General features: G+C 48.0%; 2 protein-coding genes and 1 pseudogene across 3 annotated transcripts; all 3 read left to right on the top strand.

Moving 5' to 3' along the window:
- The first annotated feature begins 1,205 nt into the window (after positions 1–1,205).
- On the top strand, positions 1,206–4,491 carry LOC103091148 (C-C motif chemokine 15). The gene is given in 5 exon segments (XM_007447053.1): positions 1,206–1,263; positions 3,283–3,330; positions 3,819–3,930; positions 4,331–4,441; positions 4,443–4,491. Coding segments are annotated over 5 exon segments (378 nt in total).
- Positions 4,492–7,212: 2,721 nt separating this feature from the next.
- LOC103089036 (chromatin target of PRMT1 protein pseudogene) lies at positions 7,213–8,393 on the top strand (annotated as a pseudogene). The gene has a single exon (XR_014368656.1). The product of XR_014368656.1 is annotated as a chromatin target of PRMT1 protein pseudogene (transcript).
- A 3,371-nt stretch (positions 8,394–11,764) lies between these two features.
- LOC103088767 (C-C motif chemokine 14) lies at positions 11,765–15,146 on the top strand. The gene is given in 3 exon segments (XM_007447046.1): positions 11,765–11,852; positions 14,470–14,584; positions 15,044–15,146. Coding segments are annotated over 3 exon segments (306 nt in total).
- Positions 15,147–15,396: the final 250 nt, after the last annotated feature.

The following is a 15,396-nucleotide window of genomic DNA, read 5'->3' as shown; positions in this document are numbered from 1 at the left end:
CCTGCTTCTAGGAATACTTCCCGAATTATCGAGCTTCACCCCATAGTTCTCATGCTCTGCTTTCAGGGGAATCTAAACTAGGAACAAAGATACAAAAATCTCTGCTCTCACAGAGTTTATATTCTAGAAAAAGAGACAGATAGTAAAAGATTTACAAGTAAAGTATATAGTATATTAGATAGTGTTAAGTGCACAGGAGAAAAAATTAAGACAAGAAATTTGGGCAGAGGGAGATTATAATTTTAGATAGAGTGTTCCAGAAAGACTAGCCAGAAAAATAACATTTGAGTAAGGAGCTGAAGGAAGTTAGGGAGAAAGTAATACAGTAATTTAAGGGAAGAGTAATGAAGGCAGAGGGAACAAAAGTCTCTGAACCAGCCTGTATAACTGAAGCAGAATGAGTGAGGGGAAGTAAAGGGCCTGAAAACAGAGAAAACAGGGACCAGAGCACATAGGGGATTGTAGGCTCTTAGAAGGATTGGGCTTTACACTGGGGAGATTAAAAAGCCATGGGCGGGGTTTAAACAGGATTGACTTGATCTGATTTATATTTTAACAGGATCGCTCTGGCTGCAATGTTGAGAATGAAGTGAAACAGGGCAAGGGCAGAGGAAGGAGACAAATTAGGAGGTTTTTGCAAGAATCCTGGTGAGAGATAAGGTTGGCTTGGACAAGATGGAGAGGGTAGATGTGGTGAAAGATAATAAGATTCTGGACACATTTTTGAAAGTAGACCCAATAGTATTTATTAATGGATTGGATGTGGGGGTGAAACAAAGAGAGGGGTCACATGACCGGGTTCACACGTTAGAGCATCCTCTCTGGTCACCCCTGATAACAGGCTGCTCATGCCCTTGAATGGGGTTAACTCCCGAGGAAAAAATTCTGGTTAAAGTATTCAGTGAACCTCCTAGAGGAAGTATCCTTCATAAACTAGTCCCTCTCTTCGCCTGTATCCACTGGGCAGTTGGGAAAGCCTCAAGTCATCCTTTCCCTCTACTTCCTGTTACCTTCCCAGCCTCGTTCCCTTTTTCAGAAATAGTGTGTTGTCTGTTATTCAGCCAAAGAACAGCATTCTGACCTCAGCCCTGTGACTTCCTGGTCCCCCTCTTCTTATAAATACAAGGGCAGAGCTGGGGTCTGGGGGAGTCAGAGAGCAGAGAGCCCAGGAGTCCTCAGGCTGATACTGGCTGTGCACGGGGAAGATGAAGGCCTCAATAGCTGCCCTCTCCTGCCTCATCCTTGCTGCCCAGGCTGCAGTTGGTGAGTTCAGTGAGCCTTCTCACAGGTGGGCAGGTTGATGGTGACTCTCAGTCCAGGGAGGAGACGCAGAGGGACACCTTTGTCCCAATAGGGATATGATACTTGGTTAAAAGCAGCAGCAGTAGGTATAGACCTCTCCCTGCAGCCTTCCGTCCCTGGGGAAAACTGTATACAGGTGACTGGTCCCACCTGGGGAAACAATTCTCTCCCTTTCATGGCCAGAATTATATGACACTTTCTCTTAGCTGATATAGGACTATTATGAGCTAGATCAAGAGAATTGTAGTAAAATTGTAAATCTGTAGAAAGAGGTATAGAAGTCTATGATGTTAGAGTTATTATATACCCTCTGGTGCAAAACTATCATTTCAGGGAGGAAATTGGACAAGCCGGGCGAGTGACTCACCCAAGTCTACTTAACCACATTTATTTATTTATTTAACAAATAAATATCTAGTACTTCCTGTGTGAAAGCAGGCACTGTTCTGAGTGTCTTACAGATATTAATACGTTGGATCCTCCTAACAATGCTGTGGGGTAGACTATCAGCCAATTATATGGTTTTGCTTATTATTATTATTATTCTCATTTTACAAATGAGAAAGCTGAGGCATAGAAACCGTAGGTAATTTGCTCAAGATCACACAGCCATAAGTGGTGGCATTAGGATACAAGCTAGTTAGCAAGCTGTTATGGAAAGACATGTCATTTAAGACTTTATTTTGCAAGCCCCACACACAACATATCAAGCGTGTTGAAGTGTGTGCACATGCCTCATTTAATATAATTCATCTGTAACTATATAAGAAATGAGCTAAAAGTTTAGTTGTGCTTGCCTAATTAGCATAGTACAGGTCTACAACCCCTTATCAAAATCTCTGGGGCTAGATGTATTTTGGAATGCAGAATTTTTCAGGTTTTAAAAAGATAATAAAATATGACCCAGCAATTCCTTTTCTTGATATACCCAAAAAAACTGAAAGCAGATACCTGTACAACCATGCTAACAGCAGCATTAATTTTAATCGCCAAAAGGGGGAAGCAACCCAACTGTCCATTGACAAACAAATGGATTGAAAAACAGGGTATATACATACAATGGAATATTATTCAGCCTGAAAAAATAAGGAAATTCTGATACATGCTACAACATGGATGAATATTGAAGACATAATGATAAGTGAGATAAGCCAGTAACAAAAGGACAAATAGTATAATTCCACTCATATGTGGTACTCCAAGTAGTTAAATTCAGAGACAGAAAGTAGAATGGCGGTGGCCCAGGGGATGGGGTAGGGGGGAATGGGGAGTTATTGTTTAACGGGTACAGAGTTTCAGTTTTGCAAGAAAAAATTCCATGGATGGATTGTGATGAGTTGCACAATATGTGAATGTACTTAATGTTACTGAACTGTACACTTAGAGATGACTAAAATTGTATACTTTATATTATGTACATTTTATCACATTCTAAAAATATATATTTTTAAAAAGGTAACACATACCTGGACATTACTTAACATCCCTGACAGAGTCTGAGAGACACATTAACCAAACACAGTAATATTTCTGCAGCAAACACATTTACTCCTATGTTAAAGGAGTAAATAAAGCCTGTAGATAGCCTCACTTCACTTTGGGTGACATTGTGCCACCAAATCATTTAATGAAAAATTTGTCTGCTTCCAGAGTCCTGTGAATTCCAAAAATGTGTAGAAAGCATTGTGGACTGTATCATATTATGTAGCTAATCAACTGATTTATTTGTGTTGGATTTGCAATTTGCTGTTTGTATTCAAGTCAATAGAATGTTTTCATGTCTCAAACTTTTTCAAAAGTTCCCTGAAAAGTCTCAGGGCCTTGATAGAGAAAATGGGCCTGGAGGCAGGTCTGGTCCAGTGGTCCAGCATCCTTGCCTCCCTACCAGGGGATGGGGTTGAGGGATGAGATAGATGGAGATGTTGAAACAACTGCTTCCCAGTAATTTTTCTTCCCTTCTCTACTGTTTCTCTCAAATAGAACACCTGATGCTGGACCTGAAGAGTGAACACTCACTATCTCAAGGAGGTAAAGTTTTGTTACGATATATATATATATATATCTGCTCAATGGCTTCAGTCTACCTCGTTTACAGGGCCTGGGGGGAGAGGAGGGTCCTATGGGTGGTGAACATCTCCAAGGAATTTCAGGATGGGCCATGGGTCCATAGGTGGCCTCTTCCGTAGATGACTTCTATTCCACCTGGCTGTCCCAAGAGCTGGCTCATCTGGGGGAGGGGGGAGGGGTGTTCTCTGATGCCCCCTGCAGGCCTCAGACCCTTCCTCTTCTGGGAGGAATGGTCCTGCTCTGTTCTGGCCCCTCCTGGATGCCCTCAAACACACAGCTCAACCCTGGGGAGAGTGAAGCAAGGAGACACCAGCAAGTGCTGGCAGAGAAGGAAAACATCTCTTTTGAGTCTTGCACTTTCTTACCCTTCCCAGTACTCAGGAGGAAAGGGGGAAAGGATCTAGTTTTCCTCAGACTCAGTCCTTAAGGGACCCTTTCTCTTGCTGTAGGCTTTCACCGTCCCACTGACTGCTGCATCTCTTACACCCGACTAAAAATCCGATGTGTATTCATGAAAGATTATGTAGAAATGAGCAGTGCATGTTCCCGGCCTGCTGTCATGTAAGTGCCAAGCTCACTGGCCATGTCTGGGGGTGTGGGGGGAGGCACCTGATGGATGGATGTCCAGAAAAGTCCCACCCTCTGGATCCTGCCAGGTCAGCTGAGGCTTATGTCCTCATTAGGAACCATCAGGTATGAGATGTTCCCCGGGAAGAGGGAAGCTGGGGAAGGAAGGAGAGAGCAGGAGGGACGCTGCCCAAGGAAACTCCATGAGTCACTAAGGGAGTCGGGGAGCCTGAGGGAGGGTCTCAGAGAGGGGCCACTCTGAGCTCCTGCAGCAGAGAAAGGAAAGAACAGGCAGGGCCGAGTGGGGAATCTGAGGGGCAGGGAGGATGGGCCTCCCCATTCCCATTTGCTGAACCCTCCTCTGTTTGTAATCTTTCCCCGCTTTGCTCCCCAGCTTCATCACCAAAAGGGAGAAGCGTGTCTGTGCTGACCCCAAAGATGAGAATGTTCAGAAATGCATGTTGGACCTGAAGCTAAGATCAGTGACCAAGGACCTGAGAACACTCTCTTGAGAAGAGATACTTGGAGTCGGCCCCCTCACCTCCATCTCTCTAGCCCGGACTACCTCCTAGGTGGGCCCTGGCCTGAATTATTTTTTAAAAAGCAACAATTACTGTTCTGTTCTGGTTACAAAAGCAGTGCATTAATAAAGAGTATCCAATTTAACTTTAACTTTAAGAGGAAAAAGAATCTGTCGGAATTGATGAACTTTGGATTTGCGTTTTTGTCAAAACAAGACATCATAGTAGAGTTTTTTAAAAGCTAAAAACATGACATTCAAATATAGATTGAATATGTGTCAAAGATGTATTTAACCCATTAATGAAGGAACAATTAAACTGATTCAAAGATCATCTGAGGAACAGAGGTTTATATAGTTATTGGGGATGGCATTCTGAAATGTTAAGTTAGAGAAAAACAAATTAATATCCCATAGGGCAGGGGTCCCCAACTCCTGGGCCGTGGACTGGTACCAGTCTGCAGCCTGTTAGGAACCTGGCTGCACAGCAGGAGGCAAGTGGCGGGTGGACAGCGAAGCTTCTGCCGCTCCCCAGTGCTCGCTTTGCCACCTGAACCATCTCCCCTGCACCCCATCTGTGGAAAAATTGTCTTCCACAAAACCGGTCCATGGTGCCAAAAAGGTTGGGGACCGCTGCTATAGGGCAATAAATCTGTAACTTTGGGGATTATCTTTTCTACTAGACAAAAATCCTCTGCATCTGTGCTTGGTAAAAAGCTACAAGTTACAAGACATAAAGAAGGAACCACAATAAGACGTGTAGGGGGGCAGACTTATGATGTAGTCAAGTCCCATACTCCCTGGTAGGTGACCCACAGACTGGAGAATAATTCCATTGCAGAGGTTCTCCCACAAGAGTGAGAGGTCTGAGCCCCACATCAGGCTCCCCAGCCCAGGGGTCCTGAACCAGGAAGACAAGCCCCCAGAGCATTTGGCTTTGAAGGCCAGCAGGGCTTAATTTTGGCAGTCCCAGAGAACTGCAGGAAATAGAGACTTTACTCTTTAAGGGCACACACAAAATCTCACAGGCCTTAGGACCCAGAGCAAAAGCTAACATTTGATAGGAGCCTGGGTCAGACCTACCTGCTGATCTTGGGGAGTCTCCCAGAGAGACAGGAGGCAACTGCAGCTCACCCTGGGGACATAGACACTGGCAGCAGCTATCCTGCTCCTTCTACCACGTGGACACTGGCACTGGGGGGCACCACTGTGGAATCTTCCCTCTAGCTTATTGCTCCAGGATCCAGCCCTGCCCTGGCCCAACAGCTTGTAGGCACCACTGCTGGGACACCTCAGGCCAAGCAAGTCACTGGGTGGGAACACAGCCTCACCATCAGCAAACAGGCTGCCTTAAGACCCCCTGAGCCTACAGCCACCTCTGGACATGGCTTCACCCACCAGAGTTCCAGAACCCAGCTCCACTTACCGGTGGGCAGGCATCAGCCTCAGAATCCTCAGGGCTCCAGCTCTGTCCTACAGGAAGCCTGCTTTAGCCTCTGGACAAGCCTCACCTACCAGGGGGCAGACACCACATGCAAGAAAACCACAATCCCACAGCCTACAAAACCAGCCTGCCCACCAGCAGGCCAGATCCTACCTTGGGACCAGCTGGGCCTCAATCTTGCCCACTAGCAGGCCAACACAAGCTTTGGGACAACCCGGACATCATCATAGCCAATTTATCAGGAACTGCTCACCCCCACCACCAGTGATCTGACACCAGCTCTGGGACCCGTGAGCCCTGCAACCAGACTCCAGGATCTGGCTCTGCCTTGCCAGTAGTCTGGCACTAACCCCAAGACCTGGCTTCGCCCACCAGTAGGCAGATAACACCCTGGAGTCTTCTAGATCCTGACTCTGCCCACCAGTGAGCCAGCACTAGCCCTGGGGATCCCTGGAGTTCTGCAGTCAGCAACCTTGTGACCAGGCCCTACTAGCCAGCAGCCAACAGCTCCATACAAGGCAGAACCTGGCAAACAAACAGACCAGGGCCAACTAAGCCTATCAGACACCCACACAGCCCGCAACAACAGAAGGAACCACACAGCACCCCATAGGGGGAACCCCTAGAGCATACAGCTTGGATGATGAGAGGGGCATGTACTGCTGGGATGCACAGGACGTCTCCTGTGGAAGGCCACTTCTCCAAGGTTAAGAAATATAATTCATGTACCAGATACATAAAAACACAAACAGCAACTTAGGCAAAATGAGGTGACTGAGGAAGATGCACCAGACAAAAAGCAACAAGATTTGACCTCAGAAGAACTAAGTGAAGTGGAGGCAGGCAATCTACCCAAGAAAGAGTTCAGGGTAGCGGCTGTAAAGGTGACCAAAGAACTCGGGAGGAGAATGGACGCACAGAGCAAGAAGCGAGAAGTCGGGCTGCCCTGGTGGCGCAGTGGTTGAGAGTCCGCCTGCCAATGCAGGGGACGCGGGTTCGTGCCCCGGTCTGGGAAGATCCCACATGCCGCGGCCACTGCAGCTGGTCGCGTCCCCCCCCTGCCAATGCAGGGGACGCGGGTTCGTGCCCCGGTCTGGGAAGATCCCACATGCCGCGGCCACTGAGCCTGCGCGTCCGGAGCCTGTGTTCCGCAACGGGAAAGGCCGCAGCAGTGAGAGGCCCGCGTATGAAAAAAAAAAAAAAAAAAAAAACACAGAAATTCTGATTCAGTAGGACTAGGTGGGGCAAAGAATCAGCATTTCCGGTTTTTCGACACCGAGCGGGAGTTGACGGCATCCGCTGTGGTGAAAGGCAGGAAAGGGCAGGCCGGTTAGCAGGCGGACGCGCCAACCGGACAGCCAGCCAACAGCAAAGAACTAACCTAGCAATCTACCGCTTAACACATCTAACTAACCGCCCACCAAGTTAACCCGAGCCCCTCCACCGTCAACTCAGGTTCGGCCGGCCTCCGGCCCGCCTGCCGCAGCCGTGGTGGCAGCCCCGGGAGGAGCACTGGCGTCCGTTTCCTTCGATTCTCGGGATTTGAAGATGGCTGCACAGTCAGCGCCGAAAGTTGTGCTAAAAAGCACCACCAAGATGTCTCTAAATGAGCGCTTTACTAATATGCTGAAGAACAAACAGCCGATGCCAGTGAATTTTCGGGCTTCGATGCAGCAACAACAGCAGCTAGCCAGTGCCAGAAACAGAAGACTGGCCCAGCAGATGGAGAATAGACCCTCTGTCCAGGCAGCATTAAAACTTAAGCAGAAGAGCTTAAAGCAGCGCCTGGGTAAGAGTAACATCCAGGCACGGTTAGGCCGACCAATAGGGGTCCTGGCCAGGGGAGCAATCGGAGGACGAGGCCTGCCCATTATCCAGAGAGGCTTGCCCAGAGGAGGACTTCGTGGGGGACGTGCCACAAGAACCCTACTTAGGGGCGGGATGTCGCTCCGAGGTCAAAACCTGCTCCGAGGTGGACGAGCCGTAGCTCCCCGAATGGGCTTAAGAAGAGGTGGTGTTCGAGGTCGTGGAGGTCCTGGGAGAGGGGGCCTAGGGCGTGGAGCTATGGGTCGTGGCGGAATCGGTGGTAGAGGTCGGGGTATGATAGGTCGGGGAAGAGGGGGCTTTGGAGGCAGAGGACGAGGCCGTGGACGAGGGAGAGGTGCCCTTGCTCGCCCTGTACTGACCAAGGAGCAGCTGGACAACCAACTGGATGCATACATGTCAAAAACGAAAGGACACCTGGATGCTGAGTTGGATGCCTACATGGCTCAGACAGATCCCGAAACCAATGATTGAAGCTTGCCCACCCTCCTGTGAGACTCTTGTTAAAGTCACACATCTGTAAATAACCTTGAGATAACAGATGAGAAGAAACTTGATTGATGCTGGAAGGACCTATCATAATAGGCTATGGACTGACTTGCCACCAGTTTGTGCATTTAGTGTGTTCCTTTTACTTTTTGATACTGTGTTGTATGAAACCCTTTTTTCCTCTGAAAAAAAAAAAAAAAAAGAATCAGCATTTCCACCAAGTTCCCAGGTAACGCTGATGCTGCAGGGTGGAGTGGAAATTTGAAGAGGGACTCTCACTCTCGACTCTGTAACTGAAGCATTGTTTGCAACTTTTATAGAAAGCACGTATTTCTTTAGTAACCAAAAAATAATTTCAAAGAATTGAAAAAAACAAAAGAATCTTCATTGTCTTTTCAAGGGCAAACAACAAAATGGGCCAGCTTTTGACTTGTGTTAATTCTTGACTGTTTTCATGATGAAGCTTATCAAAGCTACTTAATTATAAAAGAAATATACAATTGGGAAAAGTTTAAATATGGCTAAATAAGTCTGACAACCAATTTTGAATTTTTAAAAGTAAAAATCTTAGAAGGGCAAAATAGCTAGAAAAATATGTGCTTTAAAGCTGTAAAAAGAAAAATCCATATTTTTACTCTTTCGCTTTTAGAACCACAGACAAGATTTTTAAAGTAAAGGAAAAAAAAGATTTTAAAAGTAATATAGCTCATTCCCTTTTCTCTTGGTGTGAGCCAGTGCTTGGACAGAGGGCATGACCCACTTGGTTGAGGCCAGTGGAGCTGGAAGACTTCTCACACACAGGCAATGAAGCAAAGAAGTAAACATATTAAGGGTCCCACCCACCGTTTCTATATTAATTTTTTTTTAATCAGTGCATATGTGTTGCTTTGAAAAACGACATTTTTTAAAATAATTTTATTTATTTATTTTTGGCTGACTTGGGTCTGCATTGCTGCGCACGGGCTTTCTCTAGTTGCGGCGAGCGGGGCCTACTCTTCATTGCAGTGCGCGGGCTTCTCATTGCTGTGGCTTCTCTTGTTGTGGAGCACGGGTTCTGGACACACGGGCTTCAGTAGTTGTGGCATGTGGGCTCAGTAGTTGTGGCTCACGGGCTCTACAGCACAGGCTCAGTAGTTGCGGCACACGGGCTTAGTTGCTCCGCGGCATGTGGGATCTTCACGGACCAGGGCTTGAACCCGTGTCCCCTGCATTGGCAGGCAGAATCTTAACCACTGCGCCACCAGGGAAGTCCGATATTTTTAACATTTTTTAAACAGGCACTGCATACTCACCAGTGGGCAACAGGAGAACCTTTAAGGTCTCTGATTATGTTGCCACTGAAGTCCATTCATCCCACTGTTTTGCAATTTTCATTTACTTTTTTGAGTCCTTCTTCAAGCTATGAGTCCTCTGAGGTCAGGGTCACCTCCAAGCCTAGCCCATGACGTTACGGCAAAGAAGTGATGTGGTCACTAAACCCATTCTCTCTTCTCCCTGGGCACACAGATGATCTATATTTTCTTTACCTTTGTCATTAAGTTGGAGCCAGGTGACTTCGTTTTGTCCATGGAGTGTAAGTGAAAGTAATTTCTACTATTTCCAGAACTGGGCCATAAAAATCTGCCCATCCCTCTCTGCTTCTCCCCTTTTGTAGTAAACTTGGAGGCCTCTTGTGGAAAATGGCGGCATTACAAGATAGAAGACTTGGTCCCTGCATGGGTGCATGAAACAGCCTTCTCCAACACATTCACACTCATCCCACTGCTGGCCCACACTGGACTGTGACATGAGCCAGAAATAAACCTTCATGTAACGAATCCCCTGAGATTTAGGGGTTGTTCATTATAGCAATGAGCGTAACCAGACTAATGTGGGTAGGAATTCAATAACTGCTTGAAAAATAAAGGGCTTTCCTGTAGAGATCCTAGCAACAACTTGGCAAGTAGCTAGTCTCCACAAAAACAAAGTAATCATTATTTCTTCCCAACTCATGTTCTTTCCAGAAACATCTTGTTTCCTTAGATTGTTCCTAACGACAATTGTTATCACTTGACTTGAGGAGTTTAAATAGTGTTATTATTGATAACAAAGACAGAACATTTTGAATAAATTACTGTCTTGGCACCTAAGCATGAGAATTCAGCTGTTTCCTGTGAGATATACAGACTTAGACCAGCTCAATTCATACTTCTTCTAAAACATATACTTACAGATCACTTGCTATCTGCTAGGCCTGCCCTACCCTGACGAGTGGAGGAGAGATGGAAACAGCCTTCTAACCACAACAGCAAGAAGAATAGGGCAAGTTCCCCCAGGAAGAGCACAGTCAGGGCCACTGGACGGAGAGCGTGAAGAGGTGGGTCTGTCCTGCATCCAAATCATTTCGTGAACATGAGCAAGTCTCTGGCCCTTCCTGAGCTCCAGTTCCTCCTCAGTAAATAGCCTGTTTAGACAAATCTAAGGATGACGCAAGCTGCACCTTCACAGAAAGCACATCAGTCACATGATGCATGGACATGGCCTCAGAACCATTTCCAACACTGAGCGCCAGTCCACCACTAATCAGTGAAACCTGCTAGCCATCCCTGAATGAAGCATTTTCTAGGTTCCCATCAAGCTTTTCTGTAATGAAAGTCGGAAACTGGGAGAAGGTCCTAAAGGAATCCACTCTCTGAACTCAGAAAGGTCTCAGAATAAAGGTTTTCTAGAGAAGCCAAGCCAGGCAGGACAGTTTTAGAGACAGCTCGTTGGGGGCTCCCGTGTTTCTTCTCCACGGCAGAGTGATTAAGGACACAGACTTGGGAGCCAGACTGCCTGAGTTTGAAGCCCGATTCCGCTTAGCAACTGTCAAATCTCGGGGGAGTAATGGATGCTTTTTGTGCCTCAGTTTCCTCAACTACTGATAAAAGGCTTAAAAGGGCTAATATTCATGAAGCGTTTGGGACAGCAGCTATTGTGTATAGCAACCCTTACAGTATAATGCTTGTTAAGTAAATTATCTGCTGAGCACCATGACATTTCTTCACCCCAGGGGACAGTGAAAGGCCGGGGATGAGGTACAGAGCCAGAGGTTCTGCTGAAGAGCTTAAGTGAGGATTTCTTAGACCTGATGTGGGGGCTCCAGACCTCATCCTGTTACCCCAAATCCCCTCCAATCTCCAGCCCCCATACGGCCTTGTTCTGAGAATTGGGCACAGGACACATCCCAGCCTTTGAGATCTTTCATTGAATCTGAGACAGTCTCCTCTACCACTGTGCTCATGGTCATCCTACGACTAAGGAAGAGCTTATATCAAAGGGTTAAACGTATTCCCACTGGGGATGGAGGTCAATTTCCTCCCTGAAACTCGGCTCTCTGTGCTTCCTTCACTCCACCCTCAACAAATGTGCGGGATATGAAACTGCTGAGGAGTCTACTTTGAAATCTTAGTTCCCTTATTTTTAAAAATATTTTGCCTCAATGAACATTTCTCAAAACTTCCTCAGCCCAGGAGCCTCCGAAGCCCCTACCAGGCCAGGTCTCCTCCCACAGCCACTCCCTTCACAGGAGGATGAAGGTCTCCATGGCAGCCACATCTCTCCCCCTCCTCCTGGTGGTCATCACGGTCGCCCTGGGGTCCAAGACTGAATCCTATTCAGGTGAGTGCAATATTCCAACCTGGTTCTTGTGGGGAAACAAGCACAAGTAGGGTTGCCAGGGATACAAGGAGAAAGGTGCTCTAGAAGGAGGTCTGGTGTCTTCTTTTTTGTGTTATGCAAGTATAGTTGCTGTACAATGTTATATAACTTACAGGTGTACGATAGAGTGATTCACAATTTTTAAAGGTTATACTCCATTTATAGTTATAAAATATAGACTGTATTCCCCATGTGGTGCAATATATCCTTGTAGCTTCTCTTATATCTAATAGTTTGTACCTCTTAACCCCCTACCTCTACTTTTCCCCTCCCCACTTTTCTCTCCCCACTGGTAACCACTAGTTTGCTCTCCATATCCGTGAGTCTGCTTCTTTTTTGTTATATTTACTACTTTGTTATATTTTTTAGATTCCACATATAAGGGATATGCTACAGTTATTTGTCTTTCTCTGTCTGGCTTCTTTCACTTACCGTAATGCCCTCCAAGTCCATCCATGTTGCTGCAAATGTCAAATTTTCATTCTTTTTTATGGCTGAGTAGTATTCCGTTGTATGTATATAAGGTCTGGTGTCTTCTTAAACTGGTTTCATCCTCACCCTGCCCGGGATGAGTCCCCTTCCTCTCAATGCCATGCAGTGAGGCCAGGCTATCTCTTCACTCCCTCAATTCACCTCTCTTCGCCATTAAGCAAAAGACTGGCCCATCCCATTTGGGGTCATTATCCCCAGGGAGACTGGGGAACAGTATTTGGAGCCTCTCGAGGCCACTATGTCCATTTACCTCCTGGGATTTGGACCCAGGCTGCTTCCAGGGTCCGCCCTACCCCACGAGTGCAGCATCGTTTAGTTATGTGATGGGGGAAATGTGACAGTTGGGGGCGTCCCCAGGCCACCTTTTTTCAGCTTATTTCTTAAGATGAGCTGCCTTTACAGACAGCCAAAACTATTCCTCACTCTGCAATTTTACTTTATTTCCTTTTCAGAAACTGAAGGGAAACATAGAATGTTGTTGAAATAAAACTAAACTAAAGTTGACAGAATCTGGACAGTTTGATTTGCCTCTCTGAGAATTCACTCAGACAGCTCAGAGGAATGCAGTGGCAGTGGTTCCCAGGGACCAGTGGGTCCCTTATTTCACTCTTTGGGGAGTGAGGATGCTGCTGGCAATGGTGGTGGATAAGAGGACCAGCCCTTCCCTTTCCACCCAAGCACCCGGTCACCGTCGGTGACCCCGAGGTCATCGCTGTGCACACCCACATTTCTGTCCAGGTTGGTCACATAACATGCACAGCCCCAATCACTGCACCCGATCATTGCAGGGTCCTTGATCTGAAACGCCCTTCCTGCTACCCCCATAATTCAATCTTGGTGTGACTTTGCTGTCACCCCCTTGCACCTCCTGTAAGAGCCATGAAATTTCAGAATCAAAAAATAACTGAAAAATAGTGATCTTTTAGAAAGTGTTTTAGATCAGGAAACCTTCTCTTCAAGCAAAATCTTACACAGGAGGCCCAAAATGTAAAACAGACAAAAAGGCTGATGGGGTCTTATACCCAAGACTGAACTCCCAAGTGCATCAGTGCCTCCAGGAAACTTCATGTAAAGACCACCAATCCAGTTAACCGCCTCTTCACAGATGGGGAGACTGAGGAGGGAATGAGGGGTGATGGGTGCAAAGCCAGCAGAGGCGAGGTGGGGTGTCCTGCAGATCTGGGTGTCCTGGCTTCCGGGCCATTGTCCTCGGGGCTGCGTATGGGCATCCTGCCCTAGCTGCAGTGCACGGGCAGGATGGGGACACTGGGAGGGGCAGGGTCTGCATTCCCAAATGGTATGCATCCCAATCCCTATTGGGATTTCTTCCCATATCCCTCCTTTCTGGAGCACCTCTGCCAGCTGCCCCCAGGGATGGCGTGCGCTCACTGAGGTCTGGGCTTTGCTGCTCTTCCATCTGGAGTTCAAAGTCATCAGCCAGTCCTTCTGGGGTGGGGATGTTGGTGTGGAGAATGGAAAGCAGAGTGATCACTAATGAAGGAAGAGGGAAAGGGGAGCCCCGGGAAGAGTCTGAAAGGGAGACCAGAGGACTGAGTTTTTTCTACAGCCCTCTCTTGGAATTCTGGGGGCTGTCCCTTCCTTCCTTCCCTCTTCCACCGGCTCGGGGGCAGAGGCAGCCAGCAGCTGTCACCTTTAACAAGTGTCCTGATCTGGGGCTTCCCTGGTGGCGAGGTGGTTAAGAATCCGTCTGCCAATGCAGGGGACACAGGTTGGAGCCGTGGCCCGGGAGGATCCCACATGACGTGGAGAAACTAAGCCCGTGCGCCGCAACTACTGAGCCTGTGCTCTAGAGCCCGTGAGCCACAACTGCTGAAGCCCGCGCGCCTAGAGCCCGTGCTCCGCAACAAGAGAAGCCACCGCAATGAGAAGCCCACGTACTGCAACCAAGAGTAGCCCCCGCTCGCCGCAACTAGAGAAAACCCGCGTGCAGCTTTCTCTAGTCTCTCTTTCTTTGCGTTGCGAAGACCCAATGCAGCAAAAAAATAAACAAATAAAATAAATAAGTTTATTAAAAAAAAACAAACAGGTGACCTGATCTCAGCTTCCCTCCATGCTTTCTCCTCAGGAGGACCTTACCACCCCACCGAGTGCTGCTACAGCTACGTGACCTGGAAAGTCAGGCGGCAGCGGATTTCAGGCTATTATGAGACCAGCAGCCAGTGCTCCAAGCCTGGAATTGTGTAGGTGGCACCCATACACCACACTGGGGGAGGGGGAGCCAGCAGGGCCCAGATAGGGGAGAGGGGGGCAGGGAGAACACAGAATGGGGGCTCCCCAGGGTGCTTCTCAGGAATGTCCACGCAGGGAGAGGCAGCTGGGAGGCAACCTGGGGGCTTCTGGGCTGTCTGGGGCCCGCTGGGGCCAGGAGGAAGCTGGTGCCATGGATGGGGAGGCGTGGGGGAGGGGGAGGGGAGGCAAGTGGCACTTCCTGGGTGGGGACACCGAGACTAGATGGGTCCAGGGGCCCTGGGGGGCTGAAGGGCGTGCCTCAGAAAGGACGCTGGCCCTGGGCTACCTCCCACTGAGGAAGGAGAACCAGTCTGGGCTGGATGAGGAATCTGTGAGGAAGGAAGGATGGGCTCTTGCTTCCTGGCTGCCGGACCCCTGGTTTGTCATCCTTCTCCCCTCTTGTTCCACAGCTTCATCACCAAAAAGGGCCATCAGTTCTGTGCCAACGCCAGCGATGACTGGGTCCAGGACTATATCAAGGAGCTGGAGCAGATCTGAGTGACCCAGAAGTAGCAGAGAAGGACACAGCTCAGAATTTAAAGAGACAGGGCTGAACTCCACTCCCAACTTAGCCCCAGACACCTCCTGGGAGCTACCCTGCCTTGAATTAAAGACCATCATGCCCTTCCCTGCCCTCGTTCATTTCTACTAAATTGCCCATTGGCAGTAGACTTGAGGACACTGGTGAGCCCAGCTCAGGGTGGCACTCTCAGCCTCAAGCATCACTCTGAAAAAGTTTGGCCAGAGCCTGGTGCCAAAACAT

Source organism: Lipotes vexillifer, unplaced genomic scaffold, assembly GCF_000442215.2.
Source record: "Lipotes vexillifer unplaced genomic scaffold, Lipotes_vexillifer_v1.1 scaffold1252, whole genome shotgun sequence".
Lineage (NCBI taxonomy): Eukaryota > Metazoa > Chordata > Mammalia > Artiodactyla > Lipotidae > Lipotes > Lipotes vexillifer.
The sequence above is the reverse complement of the archived record's forward strand: the minus strand, read 5'-3'. Positions and strand labels throughout refer to the sequence as shown.